At 34.9% G+C, this 17,282-nt stretch overlaps 1 protein-coding gene across 1 annotated transcript in view; it reads left to right on the plus strand.

Annotated features, from left to right (window-relative positions):
- Nucleotides 1–7,290: 7,290 nt before the first annotated feature.
- Nucleotides 7,291–17,282, plus strand: part of LOC135153460 (atrial natriuretic peptide receptor 3-like) — a 50,064-nt gene continuing 40,072 nt past the window's right edge. The window contains exon 1 of the mRNA XM_064096072.1: nucleotides 7,291–7,381. Coding sequence (XP_063952142.1) covers nucleotides 7,291–7,381 — 91 coding nt within the window. The remainder of the gene's footprint in view (nucleotides 7,382–17,282) is intronic.

The following is a 17,282-nucleotide window of genomic DNA, read 5'->3' on the forward strand; positions in this document are numbered from 1 at the left end:
TTTTATGATTTCACAAAGTTCAGTTTATGTAACTGTACCAGATCTAGATCCACGATGATATAGTCATACTTAACCTTGGTTTTACAGACTTTCTCACGAAATTAGTGTTTTACTGCAACTACTGTAATTTAGCTTTAACGCTACATTATACTAAGTAATTGAAAAAAAAATCACAACTTAATTTATATTATCTACAAAAAAATTAACAAATATGTCAACGGACGTAATGATATTATATTTGGTATACACATATTATTGGTCTAAAACAATTTAATACCAAGTGGATTAAACCAATGTTGTTTGCCATCAAATATTTGCCACGTTGTTTACCCTAAACTTGTCTTGATCTAATAAGTTTCATGAATACCCACGAAGTATAATTAATTTAATACCCAGTTATTTTCACTTCGTCTACCTATTATATATTTACTATGTCACATGAAAAGTATGCTATAAACAATATAGACTATGTGGTATTAGACTAAGTGCATATTAGACGAAATGATCATAGGCCATACATGTTTTTCTCTATATGTTTATGGTATAGCTTAAAGGACAAGTCCACCTCAACAAAAAGTTTATTTGAATAAAAAAATAAAATTTGAAAGTTTCGCTTAATTTCGCAAAACATTTACATGTCTGTATGCAAATGAGGAGACTGATGACGTCATCCACTCACTATTTCTTTTGTATTTTATTGTCTGAAATATGAAATATTCTAATTTTCTCCTCATTGTCAAATGATACAAGGATTGATTCCTCCCTGAACATGTTGAATTAGTATTGTTTAATACTATAGAGTTCAGTTAAGTTGGTCCTTATTGTCAAATCTGTAAAAAGTGAAATATTGTATAATTCAAATAATCCGAACAAATGAAATAGTGAGTGATCATCAGCTGTCTCATTTGCATGTCACTGAGTTGTGCATATCACTGTTTTGTGAAAAAATAAGCGAAACATTAAAATGTCATAACTTTCTTATTTAACATTCGATTTTGAAGAAATTTTCAGTGTTATGCTAGATAGATTTTTCTCTATTTATTAAAATCAACATTTTTCTGGGGTGGACTTGACCTTAAATGGGAAATGTGCCAAATATCAATTAAACCAAGTGGTTGGTAGACGAAATGACTGTAGATGAAGTGGGATTAGACCATGTGGGATGAGACCAAACGGAAATTAGACGAAATGAGCGTGGACCATTCGTAATTGGCCATGATATTAATGATTGTAGGACCTGGGATATCATGATGTGTTCTGAAATTCACCAATGTAATATTAAAATGACACACATTTCCTTGTTTAATTATGAATCCAACTTCCTCCCCATTGTCATTGAAGTTGTACGATTGCTATCCATATTCCATAATGGCAATCGTTTGGCATCATAAATAGATAAATCATTTTTGTCACCTGTTCATAGGGTAACGACCAGCCAATGATAGTTTTCATAAGGACTAAGTTATGGTGGTTATAAATCACAAAGTAATGAAAAATTAATAAGGAATATATTACATATCTTAATCACGCCTGTACTCTACTCATTATTTCCAAATAAAACTTAAAAAAAGGGTTGCATCATGAATCAGAGATGGGCGTGTTGATAGCCCACTCAGCTAATGAAACTTTTATTTGACTGGCAGAACAAGAAAACGAGATTATAATAAGCATGATATAATACAGAAGGTTATATATGAATTGTTTTCGGTTATTATTTTCAGTTTTCTTTTTAAATGATTATTGTAAAAAACATTTTTTGGGAAAAAATATTCACCAAGATATTACTTCTCTGAATTCATCCTCCTTCCATTTACTCTTCTCATTATTCTTTCTCCTCTTCTCCTCCTTCTTCGTCTACTTCTTATTCTTCTCACTATTTGTCTTCGTTGTCTTCTTCTTCGTCTCCTTCTTTTTCCTCCTCCTCCTCCTCCTCTTCTTCTTCTTTTTCTTCTTCCTCCTCCTCCTCTCACTCTTCTCCTTCTTTCTTTTCTTCTTCAATTTGTTTTTTGATTATATTTTGGAGATTGCCATGATGATTTGAGCATACATTGCCAAATGGTGACGCCATTTTCACTTTGACGCGTTATGTATTTCCCGTTGGCTATGTTCGAATGCCATGTCGATGAGACTCGATGGGATAGTATCGATTTTATATGGTAATGGGAGTCAAATGATGAATTAGTGTGATTAAAAGAATCGCCTACAGCTTGCATTTTCTAATGTAACAACGGATTGAGGCTTGATCGCGTTTGTGTATGCATAATCCGAAGTGAGAGGTGTATCGATGACATGAATGATGCATGATTTGCCTTCTCTCTTCTTCCTTTTCCTGTCAACAACACTTCATCCAAATATCCATTATTTCACTGGACAACACTCTGAATTCATCATATATCACATCAACACAGACAAATTGGCTTCATTATTTTTTTTGTATTAAAGCAAAATATTTCCGTTCGTTTTGGTAATATATTTTGTATATGTCGTTGTTGGGTGTATTGTTAAGTCTATCAAATTTCTAGTCATGACCGATTACTGAAGCGTGTATGATTCGTTTTCCACACACATAATCATCTAACTGACCTGAGCTTAATTAGCAATTTGAGTATACATTCAAGGATAAAATACACTACATATATGAAATATCCATTATGGTTGGTTATTTGAGACACCGTGATCCTTCGAAACTTTAGCAAAGGATAAAGCAAATTTTATTTCATACATATAATCTCAATATTTTTAATAATACAAAGTTCGTCCGACCTACGTCGACCTTCTTGATGATCTCAATATTAATCGATGTATTCTGATTAATCTCTGGTCATCCATGAGCTGTTGAATTACCAAGGGAAATTAATTAACAACTTGCTCCACCTTTTATATTATTATATATCTTGTTCAAGGACAAAATCAAGTAATGATTAGATGCGTCTGGCGAAAGTCTATGATGAAAAAAAAATCGCATTCGGTCAGTTCAAATTGATTGACATACCTTTCATTGTTTATCAAATAAAAAGCATTGTTTAAATATCTTGCTAATAATATATCTACACTGTCAACATGTCAGGTGGTAATAGGGTTTATTCGACAATATGTACAGTCTTCTGGCAATATTTGCAGTATCAGATGAATTTATTCATAAGAATTATTAGGACATTCGAAGAAAGTAAGCCATGATGGCACAATCATACATTCATAAGTGCATTATTGTTTAATAAATGAGCGTTATATACCAATTCCGATAGTACATGGTGGGTAACGAGAAAAAAATAAAATGTGGACTTGTGGGATGTCATGATGATATTGCAACTGGTATTGTAACTCACAAATAAAGCTTACCAATGGCCGAAGCCATGGTAATAATGAGTTAGGTACACCATATACAGGCCACTGTACTAACATGATGAGCTAATCTTACACGGAGTTACTGTCGTCCCCAGTCTTAACAATCAAATACTCGTTATCTAGTTATGTGACTGGTTGGTAATTTTCCCTCAGCGGGGGCCCGTTTTAACGAGTCACTTTGGTCATTTACTAAGTACCTTCCCGCAATATGCCCTGTTGATTATTCATTGAATGTACTTCAAAAAGAAGTCTAGAATTCAACTTTCGGCACTAACCTTTATTTGGAGCTAGCATGATACCGTAACTGGGCGTTGTGGCGTGCGCCTGTAATCCAAGCTGTGGGGAAGTTACAAATTGATGCAGAGGTTCGAGGTTCGAGCACTGGTCACGTCTTTCGGATGGTGACGTTAAAGGTCGGTCCCAGACGTAAATAATCATATCTGATTGATACACGTCTGACAAAACTCAAATACACACACACACCGTAAGTCCATTTGTAACTGTTAATATGTGCATGATGATATCGCATGGAAACACACGACTTTGAGGGTTGGAAAATGTATGTACATCGTCTTCTTATGTGCGCTTTGAGTGAAAACATTCCATGAGGTGCGTTGCCATCCTGCATACAGGATATCAGAATAACAAACACTCCGCCATCCGGAATATAAATATCTCAACAATGTTTTTGAAACACTGTTCCCTGATGCTGATGTGCTCATTGTAATACACTACCCAATCCCAGTCTTTATGTTTGCTAGACAGATCTTGAATTCAATTCTATAAGGTTTCGACATTTGTAATCCTCCTCTACTATATCTAAAAAAAAGTATTTATCTATAAAAACTAGATTCTGGCGAATGAATATACCCTCCTTCTCTGCAAAGAACCAATGGACTTTAATACTTGGTAAATCAGCAGACCCTCTAGACATATGCGATTCTTAAAACCGTCAGTGCTTTAAAAGCACGGATCAAACATCTATGATTTCAGTGTGTGGGTCAGATTGATCGTGTAAATGAATATATTTCTGGCGGGGTCATATCAAAATTTGCATCATGCATGTACCTTTTGAAACCCGATACAGCACTAGCATCGAAAATTGGTTGTCAGACAACCCGGATGCAGCTCCCATCATTACGCCACCAAATCAGCATTTACATACATCTCACTCCTCTACCCTCTACAGGCAATGGCATCTTTACTGGGCTTAGTTTTTTAATGGAGGATGGAATGATGAATTGTAGTTTGATTAGGATTATTTTTACTTGATGTCATAGAAATTAATCAGGGTGATACGTAACAAAGCTGCTGCTCATTGGCAAATATAATGAGTCAATTTGTTTTCTGTGGGCAGAGTATAACAGTATATTTACATATAGATTTTTGAATTGATCCTAACTGAACATTCATCCGTATCAGCTATCCTTCAACTCTTTTCATCATGATGAAATGCTCGTATTTTCATCAATGAGCGAGATAAAACGCCAATCAATTGGAGTTCACACTGGAATCTAGCTCAGTCAAATTAGATACTGATCAGTACAGATTGATTGATTGTTTGATTTTGAAGAATCAAATAACTAAATGGACTGTGCGACAATAATACAAGATATTCGTACGCGGACCATTAACTTTAAGCTATCTCTTCCATCCGCAAAATAGCATGCATTCAAATACGCTTGGTCTCCAAGCTATGAATTTCCAAGGATTTTAAACTCTCTTCAACCGACGATGATCCTACTACTAGTATTTCCCGAAAAAATGCAAATGTTTTAGTAATAAGGATTCTATTAGCCCCCAATCTTAAGATACGTAATCTCAAGGTCGCCGAACAAAAGCGCAAAGAAGAATAATTGTATATGTTTCAGTGACTCTGTTTCTCGTTATGTTTTTCCTCCTATTATGTGCAAAAGGGGACGGGGTTGTAGGAAAATAAAACCAATAAAAGGGGGGGGGGGACATAGTTCTATATAGGGTCATTTAATTGAATTAACAGCAATGTAATGCAGATAAAACATTTCAAACATCTATAACTATTTACCCATGTATTCCACATTGTGATTTTTCCCATTTAATTCTTATTTATCTTAATTATGTTGTTGCTATATGTTATTAACTCTTCTTTGATAAAATGACTGTGATATTGCCTCAAGCATAGGACATTATTGTTTCACAGTAATTTACGATTTCCATATCAAAATACCTATAAAAACCAAACGGCTTTGTGGTGATTTAAAGTTTTCAGTACTAAGGAAACTCAATCAATTCTGTAACCTGGCAAACACTGGAACAAAAATCATTCAACTGCCTTTAATCTATCTCTATTACACCCATAATGATTTAAAACAAGAGATAAGAGAAAACCAGTAAAGTGGTTCACCCAAAATTAGAGGAAGATGACACATGATTTAGGTTGTCAGATGTATTTTCTTATATATGAATACTGGTTTGGAAGTCCAAGTCCAACAAGCCAAGAAAAAAAATCAATATCGATTAATGCTCAATCAGCAACCTGACATCGTAAGATTGCCAATATCTTTAACTTAATTCCCTTCCAGTAGATCTCTGCGCATGACAACAGGTTCCAGTTATCACACTCTTAACCAGATGTGTTGGTGCACTTAATTCATTGTGGAATTCATATTGAATATGCAAGTGTAGTGTCAAAACGTATCTTAAGAATGGGGGCTAAAGCAGATGAATGCCCCTTTTCAAATGGAGTTATCATTGCGTGTCTGGTAGTTGGTCTCCATGCGAATCATCCGTACTGACCTGTTCGCTTTACTTCTCAGCTCACACACGTAAAACTCTCGCTCACTGCATTCACACATGATAGCCCGTTTTCTATGCGCTTCTCTCTTTCTCTCGCTCTTGGTTTACCGCTGTGTATTTAGGCACCTGAATATTCCGCAGAGTATATAACTGACTTGTGCCGTGGTTTTAGCTCACCTGTACTAAATTGTCATCACTCGCTAAATTCATATCAATTATTTCTGTTATGGAATACATGGGTTGATTGGCATGCATTTATCACTTCTACTTAAAGTTTGCTCGCATTCAGACAACTTGAGTATCGAGGATGTCCGGTAGGTCGGTGTACGCCGGTTTGGTATCCCTAAGCTAACTTTGTTTACGCTTCTTCTCTCTCTCTGTCAATAACGGTCCATGTACGGAGTTTGTACAATCTTGCAAGACCAGAAGGTCGTATAGTTGAACAGTGGAACAACTTTGCCTGTTATCTTTCCTTTGCTTTATATTAGTAAACTTTTGAACATGGCGGGAATGCACATCATGCAGCTGTGGAGAATATTTCTTCGAAGTGGTTTGATAATACTGTTACATTCTGTGAGTTTCATGGAATGTAGGGAACTTGAGACAGGTGAGGATATCAATTTATCTGTCATGCTCCCTGCATACCCATTAACAGATATTAAGGGTGATTATCCTTGGCTTAAGAAAGGGCGTCTTTTTCCGTATCACCTTCAAATGGTCGTCCCTGCTATGAGAATTGCGGTCGAGAAAGTCAAGGAAAGACAACTTCTACCAAATCATAATATTACTCTTCATGTTAATGATACACATTGCTCAATAAACACTGCCCAGCTTGTATCTGCTGACATTTTCATCGAACATCGTGTAATGGGCTTCTTCGGTCCCGTTTGTGAATATCCAGCCGGTCCCGTAGGACGTTTTTCTGCCCATTGGAACGTTCCCCAATTGACAGCAGGTGCCCAGGCAAGTGGATACAGTGGCCCCCCTTACGATAAAACGCTTACTAATATTATGCCCCCTCACAGTAAAATGGGCGACTTTGTTGGGCAAATTTTCCAAAAATACAAATGGACACGAGCAGTGTTTCTATACCATGACGGGAACAATTTCATCCGTGATATGATGTTTATGGCTGGTTCTGTTTTTGGGGTGGTCAGTCGAGGATTCAATATGAATGTGACCAATCAAGATTTTGATGAATTTGTAGACAATCTGGATTATGCGGATTTACTACAGCGGACGGTAACAAGGTATGCAAGAGGTGAGTTTCCCCAAGAATCTACTAATTATTGAAATTAAGACTGACTTTCATATATTTGAAGAGTAAGGATCATCCTAAAAGTTAATATTATAAAAAGCAAATGTAAATAATAGTGTTTTGCCAGCTTGGGGCCAAGTATGAATTGCATCATGATTTTCATGACACCAAGAATGACACCAATGACACCATTCTTAAAATAACCTGTAAGAGGGTATCAAAGGTTAAGCTCTCCATTTTATATACACATTAAGATTTAAGCCTACACATTATGGAAAAGAGGTTCAATATTAAGTACCTTTAGCAATACCACACGGGAAACTGTTTTTACTGGTGAAACTTTGCACCCTTCTGGTGTACCTTTTGAAAGGTGTTCCCGATATAGCATTAGACCACCTTTTTATAATTATTCTAATAGTGTAACTTAAAGAATGAAAGGAGGAAAATTTACCCGAGGAATGTCCAGTGGGTTAAATTACTTGTAAATCAAAATTTAATGTTTATGTATATTTTACTATTTTTATGTTATTCCAGTGAAAACATTATTTCAAAAAAATATCCAGTTGAAAAGAATGTTTTTTATGCTTATACATGTTTTGATATTATTGAGTAGCTACAATTAATTTTTTTTTTTTTAGGTAAAACAATGGTGCCGGTTTTCATCTATTAGTTTAGAAAGTTGGTGTACTTTGTGTATTCCCAATAACATTTGTTTTCATTTTGTGAAATTGATTTAATATTCATTCGTCACTTTCAAGAAGGCAATAAAATACTATAACAAAGTGATTGTAATACTGTAGTAAGTACCGTTCATCACTCCCTGATATATCAAAGTGTATAATAATGAGAAGTTAGTAATGTATGCCTTTTAAAGCAGTTGCACATACGTTAATCTACTTGATATGTATTATCATCTGTAATAGCTCTATGGGTATCGCATACTTGATCGGCGCTTATTTTGAGAGCAAACCGGGGAAAATAATTGTTTAAACACATCGAGTACGCTTCTTAGCTTGTTGTGATAATATAAACGAACCGACCAAGGTTGATGCATGCATGTATATTTACATATTGACTTACATGTCAGCCAAGGTATGGTTACTCATATTGGCCGGGGTTTCGTCCATCCCTTTATCGATTTATCTGTGTGTAATTATCAGACCGAGAAGAGAATATTCTAAATTTCGACCAGAAATTCGATTGTATTCACACTCGTCGTTCCTGCGAAAGAAAAAAAAATTAAGGAGAAAATGGAATTTCAGAGCATATAATATGATACGAGCAAGGTAGTGTGAATCATGTTATCTAAACACTGACTGAAAGCGATCATACTACTGTAGTTAATGATGAATAGGATCAACGATGAATTACTTAACTATTATTTTATGCGAGTTAATTTTTGGAATCCTTAAATAACCGAGTATTCGATTGAATACGACATCTGAGAGAGGAAGTATTGAATGTTTTATCGTATATGGACGAGTTTACTTTTGGGGGATTTTATGTAAAATAGTATTCTCAACAGCTCCTCAACGAGCTTAATTTTCTATGGAGCAACATTTCATACATTGTGTAGACATGGTAGTTTATGAAACATCTTCCACTGGGACAAACATTTCTTCCGCTACTTCAAACCATCTATGCATACACGTCAAATTTGCCACTGTTTGCAATATGATGTTAACATATGATAACGACTGACTTCCTTTTAAATAAACATTTCACGAAATTGCTTCCAGAATCCTAATAAAATGGTGAGCTTTAATGTCCCTTCCATCGTCAAGGCTTTTAATATTTATTAACTCACCTCTCGAGATCACCAGCTGATGTCAAATTCAACTGCCTTGGTCACTCTTGATAGCGATGGCAACAAAATCATTTTCATATTAAGTATGACGACCGAAAACAAGGAAATGATTATCGCTAAGCCATTCTTGATTAACAACAAATTAACAACTTGTCAGCGATGATATTCATCAAATCACTGATGAATTTTTGAATAGAACATTTTTTTCATAATTGCAATTCCGTAATACCAATCATCTTTTCTATTATAGTAACACCAGTGATTAGTAGGTTGTGGTATTATCAACTCTATATACACCAAGATAATGCTCATTTAGGTCCGACGGCCATTCCTATCTCAGTACCATTTGAAATAATTATAATTATCCACTAAAGAGGAGAAACGCTGAATCAAAGTCATCAACGGATGACAGGTGACATATTGCTTTCTCATCACAAGACGAAGGTGGAACATAATTTCGACATATTACATTTTTTTAATCAAACATGGCTGAAAATCATCTTGAAGGAACCATTCTATTGATCATTAACGAACGAAATTATGGGAGCCTTAAACTCGCATATTTTGCGTGTTTCTTTTTCATTTGTCATATTTTTAATATAAAAACCAGCTTCCAAGATCCGCACATAATATATATATATATATGACCCATATGGCAGGTACTATTTCACTTTACCTTTGTTATTCCGTGTAATTACCATGAGATTTCTCATATTTGTTTTGGTTTTGCTTTAATTTGCTTTTATTTAGGTTCGTTATGTTGCTTATTTTATGATTTTTAATATGTGTTTTCTTTAGCAAATAAAAACTGAAGAAGGCTAGGGCCGAAAGCTTTACAACATAGTGTATACTTTGATTCATCCTTTATTTTACTCTACTGTTCACACAGACACACACACACACACACACATATATATATATATATATATATATATATATAACTCGTTGGTTGTTAAAACCATAGAAAGTTAAGACATGTTTTAGGCTCGTGACATCCGTTTGCACATGTAATTCTTAATGTGAATGTAATGCAAGAAAAAGCCGCTATTTCATTTATTATCTTGAAACGATATCCCAAGTTTTCTTTTTCAATACTATTTGCAAATTGATGGACGTATCTCTTGATGAAATATTGTCAGTAAAGCTCACGCTTCACTTATAGCTTTGATTATTGAAGGGGCTTCGGACGGGATAGGTTGTGGTAAGTTGTTTGATTGGTTTGGATATGATGTAGTTAGATCTGAAGGCACGTTCAGGTCTCAGAGGATAGAAAGCAGAGAATGAGAAGAGGGATTAGGGAGGGGGAGGGTCGAAACGCCACGTCCATCACGATGTTTCATCCCATGTTGGTCTATCCCATGAGGATCAGACGATTACGACGTGTGATAAGATGATTGTTTTGAGTCTCATTCCAACCATCTTCAAAATCATTAGCTCTTGGAAGAAAATTCAACAGATATTCAATAGACAAAACCCACATTTCAAATTAAAGACGGATCTTCGTGAACAGAAATTTACTTTAAGGTAACAACAAAGGTGAAATTAATAGTGCATTATAGTGTACATAATTATTGTAAAAAGAAATAACTAGAAACTAAACTGGATCGGAACTAGAAGAAGAGAGTCTGATTCAGTAATATGAAGTTTCAAAATAACATTTAAAAAGATATCAACGTATATCGTATCTTAACCTTTGACCATAATAATAATAATTATTATGTTCAATACTGACGGGGCCTTGATTACTTTAAAAGGTAAATTTCCCCGTTCTACTTTGTACGTGCATGTATAACTGGAAATTTGTTTTCTTAGTATAATTACGAGTCATATAAGGAGCTACACGTGTATGCTAAAACTGTAATTTAGATGTGACAAAGTATTGTTTAAAAATATGAATGTAATGTAGGTTCTAGTGTGTACTAATCTACTGTGAGGCATTTGTTAGTATTGTACTTGCCAGACTAATGAGAAATTATTCGGGATTGAAACCTGCTACCATAACTAATAGCTCATTAAAAACCCAAATGACCGTCAAGGATATTGGAGACAATTTAATTATCCTATTCATTGCTCGAGAGGGCAAGCATATACCGAATGATAATTGTTTGCTGGGCTTATTGAGCATGCTCAGGTAATCAATTACTTTAGGATGATCATAAATTATACTTAAACCCCCTTTTCATTTTTTTTTTCATATTTGAATTATGATGTAGTGGTTTTAAGGAAGGGTATTTGTACATTAAAAGACCGTTATCGTTTTTAAATTGGTTTCATGTAATACAATTGTCGTTGCACCCATCAAAATAATGTAAACCTGAAGTTATAGACCAATTTTATCTGTGAACGCGAACAGGTATAGTTTAAGAAAATGCATTTTTATAAAGCATGATATTATGTTATAAACATGTTATTTTGCGAAGAAAGATACATAAATAGCGAGCTTGGATATAGTTTCTCGATGTGTGTGTTGAACTGCAGGTAGATCGTTACTACACATTCGCTGAATATCACTGATCAATGTGGAATGCGGGAGAAACGAGATGCAATGATTATTGTAATGTAGGAGAATAATTGGATGTTATTTACGTTGGTGCATCCTAGCCTTGAATCCAGTGAAGCAACACAAAGAAGAAATTCAGAACATTATTTTTTTGTTGTTGTTGCTTGGCTTGTTAGTTAGCAATAAACGTCAATCATACATCTTAAATGGCAACAGGTTCGTTGCAAACAAGTGCATCTTTTGTTTCGAACTCGACCATCTCGTTCCGAGAAACGTTATCCGGGAAATATGATTAGAATCGAGTTCAGCGAGTCTTAATCAACGTTTCGACACCAGCATGAGAAAAAAGACGCCGAATTATAGAAGATGAAAAGGAAGAAATCTGGAATAGAAAAGAAATAAGGAAAATGGACGAAGAGAAGTGAATAAAAAAGAAATAACGTTAGGGAAGAGAAAGGGAATAAGTAATAGTTACAGAAAGGGAAAAATGAGAGAGAGAGAGAGAGAGAGAAGAAGGAGAAGGAAATTTAAAAAAAGGGAAGATGAGCTTTGCTCTCTTTCAATAAAGTTAGAAGTATTGTGACGTGAACAACGTATGATTTCGTGCCAAAGCTCTCAGGGTTTTAATTTCAAGCAAATTGTATTGGAGATGATAAGATAATCAAATCAACAGTCCCATTATAAAGATGTAGTGGCATTGTGTACTAATCTACACGTGTTTTTCCCCTCCAAACCCACTCACGGATTCAAGCAAATTGTAAAATACAAGGTATATACATTTTGGAAAATAATAAAAATAAACTCATGTTCCTGTTTTTAATATTGCACTTCGTTTTAATATAATGGATATAGAGAAAAAATATATAGATTTTTTAATATTCACCACATCTACCCTTTATTCATCTGAATAAATATTTCACGAATCGAAGATTTAAAAAGAAATAAGGCTACGTGTAATAATAATGTTCAGTATTTTAAAAGCCTGTACCATATTCAAGTAGAAGTTTGGATATTTAATTGATAGCTACTACTTCCAAAAGAGTGGAGATAAGACGTCTGATTGGGGACAATTGTTTGTTGTATGTTCAAAATGTTTTTATTTTGCAACTATTGAATGTGGAGTGTACGATGCAACATCATCTTTCGGCTATGTTTACCCCTAATTTCATGATAGGAAATTGTATTTACGGTCCATTTCATGCTAACAAATGATATTCACCCTCAATTTCATAATAAGACAGACAGGGATTGGACATATGTCATCTCTTGCTAAATTTAGCAAACATTCTGACATTGATTGATGAGTTTATATCTAAGGAAGATGTGTGGTCCTAATAGCTACATTCCATACAAACTGCTTCTTCTACTTAAATCTCCTAGTCAAAGTTTATATTTCTGTATTTAACGAAAGAAATTCAATACAATCTGGCTGAAACAGTCAAGTATTGCCAAATGCAGCCCTTTCGCGCTGTAATGTTTTCCAAGCCCACTTCCAAGTGCATTTCCCTCTTCTTACAGAGGTGTTATACTAATGAGTCTGTAAAGTCCCGATTCACCTATACTGCATCATGAGTAGATGGTACTCGGATTTCAATTCTAAGGCTAAAGCAACACTAGCCTGTGCTAGCCACAGTTAAGGAAAAACAAGATTATCCCCGGAGCCATGTTTGAAGAAATTGAAGTATAATGTATTTGGAACCAATGAAGCATCCACGTTGCGCTCTCAATGTATTATACGCATTTGGATTGTAATAGACCAGTAAAGTATGAAAATTCATCGTCCATAAATCATTAATGATAACTGTATGTTAGAGAATAATAGGCTCAATTAATTAAGACATACTGGTATTAACAAGCAGGCTTATCATGGTTTTAAACATTGCGGGTGGTTGTTTATGAAATATTAACACGCAACTGCTAAAATGGCTTAGAACAATGCTGTCTCGTGATAATTTACCGAGTAAGGCATACAAGATTTTCGGAAGCTTAGACAGAGACAAATTTAAATGGTTGTTAGGAACTTCGGTTTTTTATATCGATTGCGTCAATATCTGTTTTTTTTCTTCAAATTTGCTCTTAGATTTTGTTGGACGACGTTATGCCCAACACTCTGTACTAACTTTCTAGTTCTTGATTTTCTTTAAGTACAAGGACATGCATAGCTATGTGTTATTTGCTAGTAAAGAAGTGGTTATTGTTATTATCATTGATTTACATTGAGCATGGTGATTAATACAGAAAATTTATTTTACACACTAAAGATGCAATTTCAAAAATAGCATTTTCAATTACATGATGGAATTTTGTGCCAAATTACTCTTTCGTTGACACTTTATAAGTTCAGCAAGGCAGCACGACAGACTATTTATTTAACCTATTCTTCCAGTATTTCCGTTATGAATAATAAAAAATATTCATTTTCAAACCTAAAAATATACCTTATTCCTGAAGCAATACTGTACTTCATTATGGGAAACTGTGTCATATTTGCTAATGCGCGTTGACCGAGATATTTCACGATCAGGTTGTATATTTTTTTAATCTAGTATTGTGAATAGTCATCACCTCAGTATCGAATGTTGACATTACCTCCCGCTCGCGTGATGTGATCATTACATGCTATACACTATGTTATTCAGCGTATTACAATGATCACGGTGATTATGTTGACTGAATTAGAGCAAGAAACAACTTCTATCCGACTATCGATTTTGTTTTACCTCGTCCTTAACGTGTGGAACGCCTTCTTCTCATTCTTGGTCTACCCCCGATATTATATTTACTGCACAATGATAAAACGTTTCTTTAGAGAAAACACGAACAATGGAGCTCTAAACACACTAAACTCATACCAAGCATGTCTTAATGGATGAATAAGTCTAGGCCTAAATGGTTGGTTGGTACTTGATTTAACAACACGAAATTAAAATGAGGTTTAATGGGGTTTTCAGAAGGTGGTCTATAGGACTCGCACCCATTTCATGGCATTCGTGTGTGGTACATACAGTAGCATTGAAAGGGCACTTATTACGTAATATCTGGGTACATGACAATACAACAGGGTTTGTGTCGGCCAAGTCCTTGGAATCACTAAACGTTTACCAACCCCTACCATTGCCTTGTCTAACAAACAAAAAATAAACAAAGAAGTCTGCAAAGAGGTAAATGTATTTTTGTGTATTGTTTTGTTTTAGAGATATCACATGATACTAATAAAACAGCATGTGCAATTTTGATGAAACTAGTCCATAGCAAACATGCAACATCCTTAAAAAATGATGCATTCAAATTGTAAATTTGTTACAAGTTAAAATAAATTGTGTTGGTTTTAACTAGAAAAAGCACGATCTGTAATATGTTATTAATAATATGTCTCTCCTTGTTGGATTCCATGTTAATTTCATTCAGATTTTAACAATTTTTGTACTCGAATTCTAGCACAACCGCGTAACCAGGATTTAATTTTGGACGGGGCGGTAATAGCACGCAAAGCGTGCCAACACTTACAGAGTGCGCAAAGCGCGCTCTGGGGGGGGGGGGGGAGTGTGCAGGGAGTGGGGAGTTTCCCCCCTCCCGCGCGGAGCGCGAAGTTTTTGATATCTCATCAAATTCAAATCAAAAGAAGGCGTCTCTTGCATCTCTAGTACCCTTATCAACTCGAATAGACTTGCTGTGATTAAAAAAATTGTTTTCGAAAGAAATTATGAGCTCCCCCCAAAAAAATGGGAAAAGATTTGAGAATTTGAAATAATTCCTCTTTCCGCGCGAAGCGCGGAAGCTTAAAACGTTTTATAAAAATAGAGAACAAAAAATATATGCCTATCTTGGTCACATCAGATTTGAGTGTAAAAGGTTTTTATCAACATTAAATTTCGTTAACTCAAGTCGCAAAACAGAGTAGAAAATGGGTATATACAGAAAAAAATAGGCCCTATTCCTTCCCGCTAAAGGCAAACGCTTTGATTTTTAGAAATTTATCTGAAACTTTAACCTAACTTATAGCTCAATTAAGAAGAAAAACGAGCTCAAAATGTGAAAGGGATGATGCAAGCTAGAAGAGGGACTTTTCCTTTCCCATGCTCGCGAAGCACGGAAACCTCTGTGATTTATTTTGGAAGAAAAAAAAATTCGCTCGTATTAAGCGCCTCTTTTTTTTATTAAGAAAGTTCAGTGATATTCAAAATTTCAATTCAGTGACGCAAAACAAGACAGGAGATGGATGTGCAGCGAAATAGAATAAAGCTTAATATCGTACATACTATGGCAACTAGCACGGCACGAATTTATTTCCTCCCCCTTTGAGCAGACACTTTGCCAAAAATTACTTGCTGAAAAGCGGAAGAAAAAAAAACATTTGGGGACTCGGGAGTGACGGTAATGTTTACCCGCTCCGAACAGAAGAGCCAAAATTTTGTATCAATGCAATATATTTAAAAAAAAAATACTTTTCATACTCTTTACACCCATGTATACTTTATAATTTCTGGCAAGAATATACGATTTCCACGGCCGGGAAGGGGAAAAACGGAGTAGAGAAAAGGTGTGGGAAACAAAAGGAAATGGCAATTTTGATATTTTTCCCGCGCAGAGCGCGGAAGCAAATTTATAGCATGAAGAGAGAAGAACGTCTCGTTTAGGTTGTTATTCTTTTGACCCCAAAAAAGAAGGAAAAAACAACAAAAGCTAAACCTTTCTTCCCTTTTCTCCTTTCGCTTTTTCTTTTTCTCCTTTTCCTCTTTTTTTTTCTTTTTGGGAGCGTTTTTGGGGGAAGCGACCGCCCCACCGCCCCCCTGGCTACGCGCCTGTTCTAGCATACAGTTTTTATTATATTATCCTCCTTTTCTTGGTGGCTATATTTGTGTTGAAATATGTCTGAAATATTTGTGAATTTCGAAATATTAAATCTCCTTGTTTGAACATTGGACCTAAATTTCATCCTTCACACCAATGAGCTTGATCTTACATAATATACGACCAATAATGGAATAAATCACATCGTTCTATAAAGAATGATGTACTATTAGAGCAACTTTGCCAACCAATATAGTTCGCATGGTTTTATTGGTATAAGGTTGTTTTATAATTTTTACACTGATATCTACCATTGGAAAACTGTCAGCGGGTAACCAGGTGTATCGAAATGAAGTTGTCCCATTTGGGTAACTCACACTATGGTGTATTTCCTTGTAATTCATCAATCTTAAGGATAGAAAAGTAGAGATACATTTGATGATACATAAAATCCTCTTCGGGTCTTTTCTTTGGTCAATAGTTTCTTATCGTTGTATGAAATATGATAGATTTCAGAGAGGATAAAACGGAATATAAACAAATCTCATACTCTACCTAATAACTAGATAAATATTTGAGCGCTACACTGAAAGAAACAAATGTGTTGTTGAGTATTGTATTCCATTCTTATATTGCTTGCATAGTATTTCTTTTCACTTTATCAATCATAATTCAATATGGAATCTAATAATTGTGGCAATATTCTGATCGTCTTCCGCTCTTCTAGGTTGAATAAAAAAGATGTCTGAAGTATATCAAGTGAACTGTTAACTACACAAGTATTCATTTTGTGAGGAAAAGGGACA

The sequence above is a fragment of the Lytechinus pictus genome, chromosome 3 (genome assembly GCF_037042905.1).
Source record: "Lytechinus pictus isolate F3 Inbred chromosome 3, Lp3.0, whole genome shotgun sequence".
Classification (NCBI taxonomy): domain Eukaryota; kingdom Metazoa; phylum Echinodermata; class Echinoidea; order Temnopleuroida; family Toxopneustidae; genus Lytechinus; species Lytechinus pictus.